At 46.5% G+C, this 17435-nt stretch overlaps 1 protein-coding gene across 5 annotated transcripts in view; it reads right to left on the bottom strand.

Moving 5' to 3' along the window:
* Nucleotides 1-1233: 1233 nt before the first annotated feature.
* The window catches only part of LOC143843986 (L-threonine ammonia-lyase-like), a 65145-nt gene continuing 48943 nt past the window's right edge, over nucleotides 1234-17435 (bottom strand). For 4 of the 5 annotated variants that reach the window (XM_077350881.1, XM_077350880.1, XM_077350878.1 and 1 more), the window contains 2 exons: nucleotides 4844-7351; nucleotides 1234-1368 (listed from right to left, as the gene is read on the bottom strand). In XM_077350881.1, coding sequence (XP_077206996.1) covers nucleotides 7253-7351 — 99 coding nt within the window. In that variant the 3' untranslated portion in view covers nucleotides 1234-1368; nucleotides 4844-7252. The remainder of the gene's footprint in view (nucleotides 1369-4843; nucleotides 7352-17435) is intronic. The other variant, XM_077350879.1, reaches the window with a different exon arrangement.

The raw sequence follows: 17435 nt of genomic DNA on the forward strand, positions 1-17435 counted from the left end.
GAGAACTGAGGGAATAGCACCCCTTCTCCTGGTCATATCTCCGTTTGGGCAGGAAGATACCAGAAGGAAGAGGGGCGCTCTTAGTCTATTAGAAAGCTTGGAAATCTTTTCCATGGCAGGCCTGCACCTGAGCAGTCTCCATGTGTGTCTGCAGAGAAGACCATTCAATAAATAACAGATAAGTGAAACTTTGTTTTTCCTTGGGGGCATGTGATCCCATTTATTGAGCTGTTGCCAGAAGATAAAAGGCCGGTGGTGATGATTTTTCATACTGGAGCCATCCAATTGTCAAAGTCGCAAATAGAGGCTGGCAAACACTCTGCAGATGCTGCTTTGGCCAGTTTGTTGGTCTCGGGCATTGTTCCTGCTTGCATTTGACTGCAAGTTCGAAGATCTTCCATTTGAAGGTTCTACCCTATTTCCATCCAAAACCGATGAAGAGTTCTTTTTTATAACCCCCCCCCCTTTAACTACCCAAAGGAATCCCAAAACAGCTTACAAACATCTAGCGCTCTTCCAACAACAGACACCCTGTGACAAAGATTAGGGCTGAGAGAGCTCTGACAGAACTGATCTGTGAGAACAGCTCTAACAAGACGGTGACTGGCCCAGGGTCCCCTAGCTGGCTGCATGTGGATCAGGGGGGAATCAAACCCAGTGCTCAAGATTAGAAGTGCAGCTCTTAACCACAACAGCATGCTGGCTCCTGACTCAGTCAACAATAAAAAAGAAGACAGCAAAGATGATGACTCCCAACAGGGAACGTGGCAGTTTAAGTGGTGCTCTTACACTCAATACCAATGGTACCTTTGCCAGAGGGAGAACAGGTACACTGGCACCCGGGGATGCAGTCCCCCACTCTATATCCTTTTCCCAAAGAGGGTGATCCAAATAAAAGGCCTCCAATTGCTTAAGGCTTCTTCTCAAAAAGATGCCCCACAGATGCAGCAGATGGGTTTCTGTAACTGTCAAATTTGGGTATAGACTATCAGTTTACTTACCAAAATGGCCATCTGTTACTTCAGACCAGTGGGTTCTTGATATTGTTAAGGATAGTTACCGGCTATAATTTAGGGCTACACCTCCATGTACCTTGCTGTACAGGGAGGGTATAGCCCCCCCCCCCCGAAGTCTCTTGTCAAGGCGGGAGCAACAGAGGAGGTTTCATATCCTCATCTTCATTCCCGTGTGTTTCCAGCTGACAGAACTCATTTTGGATGTATGAAGTTTAAACGTTTATTTACAAGATTTAGAATGGTTTCAGATGGCTGATGTTCCTGTCATTTTCATTGCTATTGACTTAGAATGCTTTCTTTCTTATTTCCATTCATCTTTTCTATTTAAAGTTCTTGCATTTCAAGATTGGGTCTAGAAGAAAAGGAAGAGTTGTTTTTTTATATGCTGCTTTTCTCTATCAGGAGTCTCAAAGTGGCTCACAATCACCTTCCCTTTCCTCTCCTCACAACAGACACCCTGTAAGGGAGGTGAGGCTGAGAGAGAAGAAGAGTTGGTTCTTATATGCCGCTTTTCTCTTTCTTAAGGAGTCTCAAAGTGGCTTCCATTCGCCTTCCCTTTCCTCTCCCCACAACAGACACCCTGTGAGGTGGGTGAGGCTGAGAGAGCCCTGAGATTACTGCTCGGTCAGAACAGCTTTATCAGTGCTGTGGCGAGCCCAAGGTCACCCAACTGGCTCTGTGTGGAGGAGGAGTGTGGAATCAAACCCGCTCACCGGATTAGAAGTCTACACTTTTAACCACTACACCAAGTTGGCTTTAGCATTTTTCAATATGTTGTACTCCCTTTTGGGTTGGCCACTGCCCTGGAGTGTTCATAAAGTGTTTGGTCCCTGTAGTTGGTCACTTATGACTTCAAGGATATAACATCTTCCTTTAACATGATGAGGGGCATGGTGTAGTGGATAAGAGCAGTGGCGACCAGGGTTTTCATAGCCTAGATATCTTTTAACTCTTCCTTTGCTTCGAAATATAAATCATGGAGACAGAACTGTCACAGAGAGCCAGCATGGTGTAGTGGTTGACATCAGTGGACACTAATCTGGAGAACCGGGTTTGATTCCCCACTCTTCCCCCATGTGCAGCCAGCTGGGGGATGTTGGCCAGTCACAGTTCTCTCAGAGCTCTCTTAGTCTCACCTACTGCACTAGGTGTCTATCGTGGGGAGAGGAAAATGTTTGTAACACTATGGGACTCCTTTGGGTAGTGAAAATTGGGGTATAAAAAACCAAGCCTTTCTTCTTAGCTGTGAAATTTTTTGTAGCTGTTCAAAACAGGCTTAGCTATTTTTTAGTAACACATCTCCTTTGTCAGGAGATGGCCCATCTACGGGTTAGAAACCTAGTCATAACCCTGGATGGCATTTTGAGTGGCCACAAAAAGCAGACATGCAAGTCAAGAAGAAACCACCTTTGCATAGCACGTTCTGGGTTTGTATTTGCAGTGAGCTGCCTGGGATGCAGTTCTCCAGATGTGAACATTTAAAATACATCAAGGGTAGTCAAACTGCATCCCTCCAGATGTCCATGGACTACAATTCCCATGAGCCCCTGCCAGCATTCGCCGGCAGGGGCTCATGGGAATTGTAGTCCATGGACATCTGGAAGGCCGCAGTTCGACTACCCCTGCTCTAACCCTTTCCCTCTTCCCGCTTTGAATTTTAGAATTGTCACAAAATGGAGGTACAAGTCCTTGTTTTAGAAGAAGCATTCGCTGGCAGGGGCTCATGGGAATTGTAGTCCATGGACATCTGGAGGGCCGCAGTTCGACTACCCCTGCTCTAACCCTTTCCCTCTTCCTGATTTGAATTTTAGAATTGTTACAAAATGGAGGTACAAGTCCTTGTTTTAGAAGAAGTATTCGCTGGCAGGGGCTCATGGGAATTGTAGTCCATGGACACCTGGAGGGCCGCAGTTCGACTACCCCTGCTCTAACCCTTTCCCTCTTCCCGCTTTGAATTTTAGAATTGTTACAAAATGGAGGTACAAGTCCTTGTTTTAGAAGAAGTATTCGCTGGCAGGGGCTCATGGGAATTGTAGTCCATGGACATCTGGAGGGCCGCAGTTCGACTACCCCTGCTCTAACCCTTTCCCTCTTCCCGCTTTGAATTTTAGAATTGTCACAAAATGGAGGTACAAGTCCTTGTTTTAGAAGAAGCATTCGCTGGCAGGGGCTCATGGGAATTGTAGTCCATGGACATCTGGAGGGCCGCAGTTCGACTACCCCTGCTCTAATCCTTTCCCTCTTCCCGCTTTGAATTTTAGAATTGTTACAAAATGGAGGTACAAGTCCTTGTTTTAGAAGAAGTATTTGCTGGCAGGGGCTCATGGGAATTGTAGTCCATGGACATCTGGAGGGCCGCAGTTCGACTACCCCTGTTCTAACCCTTTCCCTCTTCCCGCTTTGAATTTTAGAATTGTTACAAAATGGAGGTACAAGTCCTTGTTTTAGAAGAAGCATTCGCTGGCAGGGGCTCATGGGAATTGTAGTCCATGGACATCTGGAGGGCCGCAGTTCGACTACCCCTGCTCTAACCCTTTCCCTCTTCCCGCTTTGAATTTTAGAATTGTTACAAAATGGAGGTACAAGTCCTTGTTTTAGAAGAAGTATTCGCTGGCAGGGGCTCATGGGAATTGTAGTCCATGGACATCTGGAGGGCCGCAGTTCGACTACCCCTGCTCTAACCCTTTCCCTCTTCCCGCTTTGAATTTTAGAATTGTTACAAAATGGAGGTACAAGTCCTTGTTTTAGAAGAAGTATTCGCTGGCAGGGGCTCATGGGAATTGTAGTCCATGGACATCTGGAGGGCCGCAGTTCGACTACCCCTGCTCTAACCCTTTCCCTCTTCCCGCTTTGAATTTTAGAATTGCTACAAAATGGAGGTACAAGTCCTTGTTTTAGAAGAAGTATTCGCTGGCAGGGGCTCATGGGAATTGTAGTCCATGGACATCTGGAGGGCCGCAGTTCGACTACCCCTGTTCTAACCCTTTCCCTCTTCCCGCTTTGAATTTTAGAATTGTTACAAAATGGAGGTACAAGTCCTTGTTTTAGAAGTATTCGCTGGCAGGGGCTCATGGGAATTGTAGTCCATGGACATCTGGAGGGCCACAGTTCGACTACCCCTGTTCTAACCCTTTCCCACTTCCCGCTTTGAATTTTAGAATTGTTACAAAATGGAGGTACAAGTCCTTGTTTTAGAAGTATTCGCTGGCAGGGGCTCATGGGAATTGTAGTCCATGGACATCTGGAGGGCCGCAGTTCGACTACCCCTGCTCTAACCCTTTCCCTCTTCCCGCCTTGAATTTTAGAATTGTTACAAAATGGAGGTACAAGTCCTTGTTTTAGAAGTATTCGCTGGCAGGGGCTTATGGGAATTGTAGTCCATGGACATCTGGAGGGCCGCAGTTCGACTACCCCTGCTCTAACCCTTTCCCTCTTCCCGCCTTGAATTTTAGAATTGTTACAAAATGGAGGTACAAGTCCTTGTTTTAGAAGAAGCATTCGCTGGCAAGGGCTCATGGGAATTGTAGTCCATGGACATCTGGAGGGAAGCAGTTCGACTACCCCTGCTCTAACCCTTTCCCTCTTCCCACTTTGAATTTTAGAATTGTTACAAAATGGAGGTACAAGTCCTTGTTTTAGAAGAAGCATTCGCTGGCAGGGGCTCATGGGAATTGTAGTCCATGGACATCTGGAGGGAAGCGGTTTGAATATCCGTGAAATACATTGTGCCAACGTGCAGGGGGGGGGATACCTCTTTAATACAAGTAAATGCGATTTGAATCCAATATAAATATGAATAAATAAAAATAAATAAATAAAATAAATACCTTTCAGTAGCCAAAGTAGCCAGCTTAATTTTTCTCAGAGGTCTTAGGCAGAATACTGCCCGTATATATGTATCCATGCGTGTGTGTGTATCCAGGTAGAAATCAGGGACAAAAAAAAACAAATGAAGGGAAGGAGCCTGGTGATATCCCTGGAGAAGTTTATGCCCATCATTTGACTGTCATTTCCTCTACCCCGTTCTCTCTTCCCCTCCTCCCTTCCTTTCATATGTTATGAACAGAGAAACTGTTCAATAGCTAAATGATTTCAGAAAGTAATGTGAAACTGCTTAGTACCAAATTCTATTCCTGGGTATTTGGATTGGATCAGAGCCATAGAGATTCCTTGGATGGAATCAAAGCAATGGATGTTGTTGGGGCTTCAAAAATGGAATAATTTGATTCTGGGGTATGTGAGACGGAGCCAAATCTCTGCTCTCTCTTGCACTGTTTCAGCAGTCTTGAGGGGCAGTGAAAGGCCTCTGGGAATTTCACAACAGGACAGAGGATACTAAAAATGTGCATGCAGTGGGATGAATGGATCACATGTTTTAACACTATATATCACTGGAGTTCTTCCTCATCACACCTCTAGGGGGCAACAAAGGACCTGATTCATATATCATTTTACCACTTTCAAGATTAATACCCTTAGGGGGAATTTTTTAATGTGTCAAGCCTGTGTCTAGAAGCCAGGCACATGTAGCCTTTGGCATATGTTTCCCGCAAACCAGCCCTTGCTGGGTAACCAAACTGTTCCATAGTTTTCCCTCCTACACCTTCTTTGTTGTCCTGCCCAGTTCCGGACTCTACACTTTGAGAAAGGCGCAGGTGAACAAGATTGGGTTCAAAAGAAGTAGGGAACAAAAGTGTTTGCAGGAGCTGTGAAACAAGGTTGTCTTGAAGGAACTTCAAAAAGGACATGGACAAAATGTAGAAGTTGCAGAGGAGAGCAATGAGGATGATCCAGGCCCTGGAGACTAAGCCCTAGGAGGAAAGGCTGAGGGGCTTGGGGCTGTTCAGCCTGGAGAAGGGGAGGTTGAGAGGGGACATGATAGCTGTCTCACGTGTATTTGAAAGGTGGTCTCTTGGAAGAGGGCAGGGAACGGTTTCTGTTGACAGCAGAGGAGAGGACCTGCAGTAATGGGTTTAAAATACGTGCAGAATAGAATGTACAGAACGGTCCTGGCAGTGAGTAGGGTGTTGGACTAGATGGCCTTCATGGACCCTTCCACTTGGAGATGAAAAAATGAGGGGAAACATGATAGTGAATTTCAAATATCTGAAAGACTTTCCCATGGCAGAGGGCAAAAACTCATTCTCTGCTCTCTGGAACCCAGTCTAGATCTTCTGGGCCTCCGTTAACCAGAGGATAGATTTAGGTTGAACATGAGAATGATAAAAGCCGTTGGATTTCTGGGACTGAAAAAGGCATTGAACTCAGTGGTCTGTCAAGCCCCTTTAAACTCTGATTTGTGGCCAGGGAAACCAGACAAAGATGCTCTCTACAAGCTTATATCCATCCTTCCTTTCATGATGGAACTCCCGTTGGCTTATATCGATAGTCATTCCAAGAGGTCTCTGGTGCAATCACCAAGAGGCTTCATGCAAGTCTGCTGTGTTGTCCCATCACTTCTGGTGCCTTTCTTTTATTGACAGACTAAAAGACAAACATGAGCACAGGGGGGCAGGCCAGCTATTCTCCCTGCTTGTGAGCTGCTGGCTTTCCTGAAAAGGAAAGAAGGCCAGTGCCACCAGCAGCCAAGAAAGCACAAGGCGAGGTGAAGTTCAAACGGGGGTGCAGTGGAGCCAGGGTGTCTGGCTGGGCTTGCCAGCCCCAGTTTAAGAAAATTTTAGGGCTGCTCTTGGTCCCTTCCAAGTCATACCTGGAAGGGACATAGCAATGTGAGTACCATCACTGACTTCACACAGACCCCTTATGTCCCCACCCTCAGCTCTTTTCTGGTTTCCAGATTTGGCCTGGCAACACAAGGTGGCCCTTGGTCAAAAATTTGGCCCACCCATGCTACGACTAGACAATGTTCAGACTTCAGTAGCCCCTTAATGACATCACCCAAAGGGCAAGGGGTGGGAAAAGAGTTATGCAGGGAGGGGAGAAAATAGGCTACGTTACTACAAAAGAGAAGGGCTACAGCTGAGAAGCTACAGAAGCTACAAAGAGCCTTTGTGCTAATGTCTCCACCCCACTCTATTTCTGTTCCTCATCAAAGGACAGCCGCAGCTCCCTCACCTGACAGGATACAGAGGAGGAAGTGATAAACCCTACAGCACCTTGATAGCTAGCTGATTTTGCATGATGGAAACTTATCAATGCCACAGGTTTAGCTCTCCATAAAACCAGGGGGGGGGAACCAACAGATGATCACGATGCATTTCTGTCCGCTGTGCTTATCACCGTTCCATCCACGTCATCATTGGGTAGCGATCCATGAGGATGTTTCTTAACTGAGCGGTATGGATTTTGTCTCTCGTCTCTACGATGCAGGTGACCTGTGGAGGGAAGAAAGATGTAGGAACCTCATTTGAACTGATGGCAATGTTCTCACAGCTGTAGGCCACTAATGCTTGTCTGTCTGTCTTTGTTTTTTTAGATCACCCCCTGCAAGCCGGCTCAGGATAGTTTATAGCACACATTCCACTCACATTATAAAATCACAATTTAAAAGATTCAAAACATTAATAAACCTTACAGTGCTCTGTTATTCCTGCCCATTAATTGGTCAATCTGCCTCTTTACAGACATTGTATCATTTCATCTGTCAGTTGTCAGTTTTCAGTTTAGTGGAGGGAATAACCCAGAGATGAATGGAGGGAGGCGTGTGGATTTTATTGGCTATATTAGCTAGTTAGCTTGTTCTGGCTTCAGCCAGAAGCCTGGCAGAAGAGCACTGCTATGCAGGCCTCACAGAACTTAGTTTTGTCAGGGCCTGGGTGTCTAGTGGCAGCTCATTTCACCAGGCTGGGGCCACAGCTGAGAAGGCCCTGGCCCTGGCTGAGGCCAGACTCTCTTCTTTGGGACCAGCGATATTCGAAGACCTTAAAGTCCTTCTGGGGGCATCCTGGGAGAGGCTGTCCTTTAGATATGCAGGGCCCACATCACGTATCTAAGAATATCCAAAGATAAATTGCTAAGGGCCAGCGTAGTCTAAGTAGGCACAACATCTGTACATAGAACAACTGCCACGGGAGCATAAGAAAGCAATGTTTTAGTCCCTTTGCAGATGCCTTCATTTAACTCAGGGGTAGTCAAACTGCGGCCCTCCAGATGTCCATGGACTACAATTCCCAGGAGCCCCTGCCAGCGAATGCTGGCAGGGGCTCCTGGGAATGGTAGTCCATGGACATCTGGAGGGCCGCAGTTTGACTACCCCTGATTTAGCTCCTGCTTCATGATCTGTGTTGAATTGTTTTTAATGCTAACTTTATACTTCATTTCTTCCTTTCATACCCTACCTTTCTCCACACTGAGCAGCTTACAGTATTCTATCCTCCATCTTATCCTCACAACACCCTTGTGAGGTAGGCTAGCCGCTAGGCTGAAAGCATGTGGTTGGCCCAGGGTCACCCAGGAAGCTTCCGTGGGATAATGGGGATTGGAAATAAGGTCTCCCAGATCCTTGTCTGACACGCTAGCCCCCATACCTAACCCAGCCTTTCTCAAGATTCTAACTGTTGAGAAGCCCCCGGGGAAAACGGCTGCTTTGAAAGGTGGACTCGAGGCCATTAGCTTCTGCTGAAGTTCCTCCCCCCCAAACCCCACCCTCCTCCTCATCTCCAGATATTCCTCAGCCTAGAGCTGACAACCTTCTCTGGGAATGAGGGTGGGTGGATATTTCTAAATCTCTTACATAAGAAGTGCGCGAGAGAAGACAGAAGTCCTTCTTGTGCTTCAGGCCTAACTTTACATTACAAAGTTCTTGGGGCATATCCAAGTCAGGACTCAAAGTTAATTCCTCGCTGGGAACTCAACTGGACCAACCTGGTTTCCTTCTTTGACAAAGTGACCAATTTACTAGATTGTGGAAATTCAGTTGATGTTATTTACTTGGATTACAGTAAAGCTTTTGACAAGGGTCCCCATGATATTCTGATGGGTAAACTGGAGGACTGAAGGCTGGATTTTTGGGTGCTTAGGGGGATATGGACCCACCCAGAGAATAGTTGTCAATGGTATTTCATCAGACTGGACAAAGGTGAACTGTGGGGTGCCACATGGTTCGGTACTGGGTCTAGTACGTTTTGACATTTTTATCAATGATCTGGGCGAGGGGGTCTTCATTAAATTTGCAGATGATACCAAATTGAGAGGAGCAGCAAACACCACAGAAGACAGAGAGTGAGAGAGAGAGTACAACAAGGTCTGAACATGCTGGAGAAATGGGCAAAGGAGAACAAGATGCAGTGCAATACAGTTAAGTGCAAAGTTCTGCATCTAGGTCACAAAAATGGGAAGCACGCATCCTGGAGGGGAGGTAGAATTCTGGGTAGCCCTGTGTGTATGAATGTGATCTTTGTTTACTTGTGGGCTGTAAGCTAAATATGAGCAGGCAGTGCGATGCGGCGGAAAAAAAAGCAAATGCAGCCTTGGGCTGCATCAACAGAGGCATCACATCACAATCAAATAGGAGATTTGGGGGTGGAGCCTGGCGAGGGTGGGGCTTGGGGAGGGAAGGGAAGGGAAGGGACCTCTTCAGGGTCCAATACCACAGTCTACCTTCCAAGCAGCCACTTTCTCCAGGGGAATTGACCCCTGCGGTCCGGAGATCAGTTGCAATTCCAGAAGCTCTCCAGGCAAATGGCTTACATCATTTTCTGCTCTTCTATTTTATCCTCACAGCAACCCTGGGAGGTGGGTTAGGCTGAGACAGTATGACTGGCCCGAGGTCACCCAGCAAGATTCCAAGGCACAACCAGGGATTCGAACCTGGGCCTCTCCCTAACCACTACACCACGCTGGTGGTATGGGAAAAGATATGTCATATCTATTGCTGTGCCCTGTCCAGGTGATCATTCAGCAGAGAGCAGAGACTGGTGCTAAGCTTGTGTCTCAGAATGGCCATGCTGATGAACCCCTCTTGGATTTCATCTCCCTGGGATAAACGCTCCTGTTTTGCAGTGACCTTCAGCTTCAGCAGAGAAAGGCCTGACTGATGGAAGAGCTGCCTGTCACACACCGGTCCCAAAGTATGCTGAACTCAACAAGAAGATGCAGATGAAGACATCCGCAGACTGGGCAGGTCCCACATAAAAATGGAAATGAAAATAAAAGACAGCTAGAAAACATTAGCCGGTGGAGCATTTTGGTGCTCGCTGCCCAGCTACTTGGCAAGAGGCCACCGTTTGCACAAAGCACATGTGTTCTGGGTTGTCAAACAGACCCTGTGTGGAAACTCCAGCACTTAATTTCCCCTACAGTTTCTCCAGGCAGATGGTTTTTCTTCTTCCTGCAACCCCACCAGCCAAGCTCAGAGACTGACGTGACACCTGCCTTGAGGGGAGAGGTGAATAGGCACCCATGACTGCTAGAATCATAGAATCATAGAGTTGCAAGGAACCTCCTGGGTCATCTAGTCCAACCCCCAGAACTATGCAGGACACGCACAACCCTATCACTTATCCACTGAAACCTGCCACCCCCTTAGTGGTGGTAAAAAGAGCCATCAATCTGCAGACAATGTATGTTGTCTGTAGGGCAGGGGTGGCCAAACTGTGGCTCTCCAGATGTCTATGGACTACAAATCCCATGCTGGCAGGGGCTCATGGGAATTGTAGTCTATGGTCACTTGGAGAGCCACAACTTGGCCACCCCTGCCATAGAGTTTTCAAAGCAAGAGAGATTCAGAGGTAGTGTGCCATTACTGTGCTCTGCAAAGCAACTCTGGACTTCCTTGGTGGTTTCCTATCCAATTAGTGACGATGGGCAACCTTGCTTATCATCCAAGATCTGACAAGAATGGGTTCACCTGGCCCATCAAGTGCAGAGCAAATATTTAACACCTGTCAAGTCACAGTTTATTTATGGCAACCCTACAGGGTTTCCTGGGCGATAGATCTTCAAAGTTGGTTTGCTTTTGCCTACTTCTGTGCCGCAACCCTGGACTTCTTTGGTGGCCTCCCATCCCAATTCTTAGCCAGGTTTACCCTGGTTAGGTTCCAGGACTGTACAAGATCAGGCTGGCCTGGGTCACAATGTTCAGGACAAATAATTCACTCCGTCCATCCATCCATCCATCCATCCATCCATCCATCCATCCATCCATCCAATCAATTGTTATGCCACCTCATTGGCGCTATACATCAGGGGGACTCCTTATGGGCCTCTCTTTATTTTTCCATGCTGTGAGTTTTTCACCTCACCTCTCCCTGTCTTTAAGATTCCTAGTTCACTGGCTTCATAGCTTGGTATCTCTTGAGGATGCCTATGTAGCTTCTGAAGGGGGAGTAAACGTCCTTCGGGAGTATTCAGCAACCAGGTGTCAAATCCCATGTTACTTTCACTTTGTGGGAGGTAAGGGCTTTACTGTGGGAATGACTTTTGGCACAAAAATGCCTGGGTGAATGGGCTTTGAGCTGAAGCCTATATGTATCTTGATTCTGCTGTTGCATTCTGTCTTTAACAATGATTGCTACTGTGATTATTCACCTGTCATTGCTCTCTTGAACTAAATAAACTTCTTATGGACTTTCTACTCAAAGGCTGCCCAAAGTAATTAAATATGTCTATGTGGATGTGCATCGCAAGGTACATCTACCTATTTATTTATATTTGAGCTTTTATTCTGCCCTAATTCAGCAGACTGAGGACAGCTCACAGCATAGGTAAAATCCCATAAATAAAATTCTAAACATACAACACCTTTAAACCGCTCCGCAGTATTAAATAAAAGGCTAAGGGCTAAGTGGGAGGAGAGTGGGCGGGCGCTGTCTGGGATAAAAACTTGGAGGAGCTCCTCCGAGTGGCATTCCAGGGCCAAGTGGCCAATGGGGAGACGCGCTTTGCGCGCCTCCCCATTGGCTACTTGGCCCGTCTCCTGAACACCGCACCGCCGACTCTCCACTCCTCCCGAGCGGCAATCCTCACCGCTGCGCACTCCAGAAGGGAAAGAAAAAAAGGGGGCTCATAATAGCATAACCCTTGCTGGAGGGTGTATCTTATATAGATGCACTTATAGCTTTTTCAAGGGACAATGGTTCTTGGAAAATACAGGGCCATTTCGCACGGCTTCAAAGTAGCAGAATGGTTGCTATTTGGAAACGCTACTAATTTGCCATAACCCACGACGTCGTAGACAATCTGCAACAATCCTGAAACCAATCAGCAAAAAGCGCTTCGTTGTGGCGCTTTCAGGGGAATCCAGAAAAGTGGATTCACCCTCCGGATAGCGATACACTCCTGCAACCAATCTGCAACAGTAGCGCTAAAGACCTGTGCGTTACCATTGTTGCTGGTTCTTCAAAGTCCCTCCCCCTGGCTCTCTCCTCCAAACTTCCGGCGAAGCGATCGCCATTTTTTTTTCTCCGAGCGAGCGGGGATAAACGCACCGGCGAGCCTCTTTCTGTTTAGAGGCTTCCCTGGCTTCAGTCCTTCACCTTTAGTCACTAAGCACAAACCACTGAAAAGCCCGTTTGCTGAAATAAAGTCCCTTTATTTTTTACAAATAAATTCAGCCGAAAATCGGGCCCGTGAGAGGGGGGGGGGATTTTTTTTTTATCACTCGAGGCAGCGTGCAAACGATCATACAATCAAACGACAGCTCACATTAGGCAGCTGGATGGGTCTCTCCGTAGCAACGAATCTACCTAGATTCGTTGCTATGGGTCGTTTTTTTTTTTTAAAAAAACCTTTCTTAAAGGGAAAGGGGCTGTTTGGGAGCATGCTAACGGCTGCCCATTGGCTGCTTGACGGCCAGGGGCGGGACGAGCTTGGCAATAGCGCTTCCTTTCTAGCGATTTCTGCCGAGACCGGAAGCCTGTGGGAAACGCTAAAAAACGCAACTGATTCCACTACAAAGGCAGGTATGCATAACGACGAATTCCACTATTTTAAATGGCGATTTTTCATTCCGCAAACAATTTGCAACAAAGATCCCTGTGCGAAAAGGCCCACAAAGTTAGAATTAGTGGTTGTTCAACAATAATAATAACGTATATATTAACAAATTAACAGGTAATTATCATGAATACATACTTCATATTTTAGGTCCAACTTTATAAAAGAATCTCTTGACAGAGTATCTAAAACAGAAATAAAACATTCAAATTATTATGAAAACAGGAGTAAGTATATTCTTCAGTGATTGTAAAATTATAACAAGCTAATATTGTTATTATAACATTAAACTTGTACTCCTGTTTTCATAATATATCCGTAATTATTATTGTTGAACAACCACTAATTTTACCTTTGTATTTCCCAAGAACCATTGTCCCTTGAAAAAGCTTGGGACTTGTGTGAAATTATAAAGAATAAAGAATTACTTAAGATAGAAGACTCTATATAAGTCCATTTTGGATATTTTTTTGCCATATTGATTCCCCCGTGCATCTATATTTTTCTATATTTGATTCTTCACTGGGACCCACCCCTCCCAGTTCATTATTCTTGCTGGAAGGTGTAGCTTGGCAGGTGCAGCAGGCTCAGATGTCAGGCCTCAACCATACAACTCCTCTTGCAAGCCCTGCTGACTTCTAGCAGCCCTGTAGTTTCCAAGGCAAGCGGCAATCAGAGGTGGTTTGCCAGTACCTGCCTCTGCGTAGCAACCCTGGACTTCCTTGGTGGTCTCCCTTCCAAGTCAATTCACAGCTGATTTATGGTGACCCCTCGTGGGGTTTTCAAGGCAAGGAATGAACAGAGGTGGTTGGCCATTGCCTACCTCTGCACAGCCACCGTCTGCTGCTGCCCATACACATCTTACCAGCAAACATATCCTGGGGAAATGCATACTTGTAAAGGAAACATAATTTTAATTTTTGCTAAAGATTAAAATCAGTTGCTGATAACATCAGGACAGGCTTTGGGATCCAAAAGAACACACAGCTCTTCCTTTGACTCCAGATCTTGTCACCAATGTGATGCAGTGGCTAAATCTCAGAGTAGGAGGACCTTGTTGCTCTAGGTTTAGGTCTTCCCTGGGACTCCAGGCTCCCTTAATAACTTTGAATCTCTCTCTTTCTTTCTCTTTCTCTCTCTCTTGCTCAGTGAAATGCACATCACAGGATTGTTTTGAGAATAACATGAAGAAGGGAGAGAGCCCTGAACAGCTTGCAGAGCCTGCAGGGTAAATATATGCTTCAGATCTTGAGAAAGCAAGTCTGTCCACCTTTTCTTCCTTTTTGTGGGTTGCCAGATCTGGGTGGGAAAATACCTGTAGGGAGGGGAACATCTGGAAATCTGAGGACTGGAGCCTGGGGACTGCAGGGCTAGGCTGAGCTGGGGAGGCACAATAGTAGGATGCAGACCCCCTCCCCAAAAAACCCCAGTCTGTTTCTCCAGGATCTCTGTTGTCTGGATATCAAGAGCGGGAGGTCTCCAGGCCCCACCTGGAGACTATAAAAATAAGACTCACGGAAGGCTGAATAATAAAGTCTGTATGAAAAATCTCATTTTTTAAAGGAATTATTTGATGAGAAGGAGTCACCAGAACGAGTTCCTGGGTACAATTCTCATTTTTCTCCCTCAGTGCTTGTAAGTATAAATTCTCCTCTGTTAAGATAATAATTGGTTGATCTTAAAATATCAACTTGGCACTCCTATAAGCCAGACTTTATTATTCAGCCTCGTGTGATTTTTATTTTTGGCTTCATCCTTGAGGAAATGACAGTTTTATCCCGGACCCACCTGGCGTCTGGCAAATCTGCATTGGAGGCCCTTCAGTACATGGAGGTCCTTGGCAGAAAGGCAAGAGGGAAGGGAAAAGAATAACTGGGGTAGATGTGATACAAGAGTGTGCAAACCCATCTCCTCCTGACTGCAGATCCCAAGCACAAGTGGCAGGCGAAGGGTCCCACTACAGCCACAAGGCTGCCGCCATTTCAAGGTCATTAAGGAAGGCCATGAGGGCCAGCAGCACAGCATTCCTCACCCATGGGCTTTTCAAGTGCCAAAACAGCTGGGGGGGGGGGGGGAGAGCAGTCGCTTCAGTGCTCAAGAAGGTGCAGGGGAGGGGGGCAGGTCTGACCCAGGACTGGACCCGGGTGACATTTTTACATGACTTTGATTTCAGGATGAGTTCATCTTAGATTTGTGTTCCTAACTGCAAAGCAGCCTATTTATGGGGAAATTTTATGATCTAACATCTGTTATCCATCCAATTTCCTCCCTTTGACCAAACATATTATGTGTCCTTCAGCTATCAAGATCTGCAGCCATGAATGGGAGAGCCAAAGAAAATTACAGCTGAAAAATGAAAACAGCGACTTCTAAATGACGAGAAAATGTACATTTCTAATCCAGTCTGGCAGCTTGACTGAGTTTGCAAATTATTTTAACCCATCCCTGCTTTAGTTCATGTGTATTTTGGCACAGCTACACACACGAGCTGGAAAGTGAGATCTAGCATTTGGAAGAAAGTGGCTGGTTTGGAGTCCAAAAACATGTAATAACCCTGTTGCCAGCCTGCTTCTTGCCCTGCAGCCATTGGAGAAGTGCTTGTGATGTCACGGAATGTTCACCAAGCAAAGGGGCGGGGTTATCTGATTAGAATTTTGACCAAGCACAGACTCCATGAACAAAGGGTATTGTCAGCAAGGAGGTGAGAGAGAGACACCAAGGGTGGGGGGTGCCAACTCTGGGTAGGAAAATACCTGCAGATTTGGGTGGTTGGAGGTGGAGCCAGGGAGGGCAAGGTTTTTTGGGGAGGAGAATCCTCATTGGGGTACAATGGAAAACATTCCACCCCCCAAAGCAGCCATTTTCTCTAGGGAACGTGAACTCTGTCATCTGGAAATCAACTGTAATAGCTGCATCTAGGTAGGAAAAAACAAATGCATCACTATAGGGTGGGTGAGACTTGTCTTGACAGTAGTATGTGTGAAAAGGATCTCGGGGTCTTAGTAGTCCAGACACTGAACATGAGTCAGTAGTGTGACTCAGTAGCTAAAAAGGCGAATGGGATTTGGGGCCATATCAAAAGAACTAGAGTGTCCAGAGCATGGGAGGTGATGTTACCGCGTTACTCCACTCTGGTTGGAGTACTGTGTTCAGTTTTGAGCACCAGAACTGAAGAAAGATAGAAAACTGGAACATGTCCAGAGGAGGACTACGGAGGTGGTGAGGGGTATAGAGACCAATGACGAAAGGTTGAGGGCTCTTGGTCTGTTTAGTCTGGATAGAGATCAACTAAGAAGTGATATGATCACCATTTTCAAATACTTGAGGGGCTGTCATATAGAGGATGGAGCAGAGTTGTTTTCTGTTGCCCTAGAGGTTCAGACCAGAATGAATGGGTTCAAATTAATTCAAAAGCATTTTCGGCTAAACAGCTGGGAAAAGTTTCTGCAGTTACAGAGGTTCCTCAGTGGAACAGGCTTCCTTGGGAGGTGGTGGGTTCTCCTTCTTTGGAAGTTTTTAGGCAGAGGCTAAAAACTCACAGAAATGCTGATTCTGTGAACTTAGGCAGGTGGTGAGTGGGTGGGCAGGAAGGGATGTGCCAGTGTTTGTCTCTTGTGGCCCTTCCTTGCATACCCAAGAAATTGCTGATTGCCACTGTGGGATGGGAGGTGCATTTCCTCCAGGCCAGGCTAGATTCTGGAGATTTTTTTTTGGGGGGGGGGACCACTTGGGCATGAAATTGATGTCACTGTGGGTGGGCAGGTAGTTGTAAGTTCCTGTATTGTGCAGGGGGTTGGACTAGATGATCCTGGAGATCCCAACTCTATGATTCTATGAGATCTATGGGCCCCACTAGGATTTTGGCAACTGTAAAGGGTGGACAGCCAGTATGGAGATAGCTAGAGAGCTGATAGCAAAAAGGATCTTGGATGCCAGTTCTGGGTTAGGAAATTCCTAGATGTTTGAGGCTGGTGCTTGGGAGGGCAAGGTTTGGGGTCAGGAGGGAGGTCAGCAGTTTACAATGGTATATAGAGTCCACCCCATGATACTCCTATTTTCTCCAGGGGAACCCTGGTCTCTGTATGCTGAAATCCACTGTAATTCTGGGAGATCTCTAGGCCCTGCCTGGAGGTTGGCAACTCTAAAACTGTAGAAGGCTTAAGCCAGGGAGACAAAGGAAGTATCAAGCTGATTAATAAGAAGCTGAAGGCAGGATAAGCAAAGACTAATCCGAGAACCCAGAAAGCTCCCAGAGACCTTCACGGTTAGAGACAAGGTGCTGCTTGGGTAGCCTAACCAAACAATTACAAAGCCTAGAATGCAAATGCACCCTTACAAGACCCTTGGAGATGGGCAAAAAGCATGTAAGTGTTGGGATCTCTGGCACTGAAGGTCAGAAGGGAGGGGGGACTGATCATTGTTGCTGTGTGATGACACCCATTCTGGTGGGTGGGGGTGTCTTGCAGTGGTGATTATTGTTGCCCCCTCCCTGGTAAGTGCCTGCCCCACCATCTCTCACTGGGA

Source organism: Paroedura picta, chromosome 8, assembly GCF_049243985.1.
Source record: "Paroedura picta isolate Pp20150507F chromosome 8, Ppicta_v3.0, whole genome shotgun sequence".
In the NCBI taxonomy this organism is placed as follows: Eukaryota; Metazoa; Chordata; class Lepidosauria; order Squamata; family Gekkonidae; genus Paroedura; species Paroedura picta.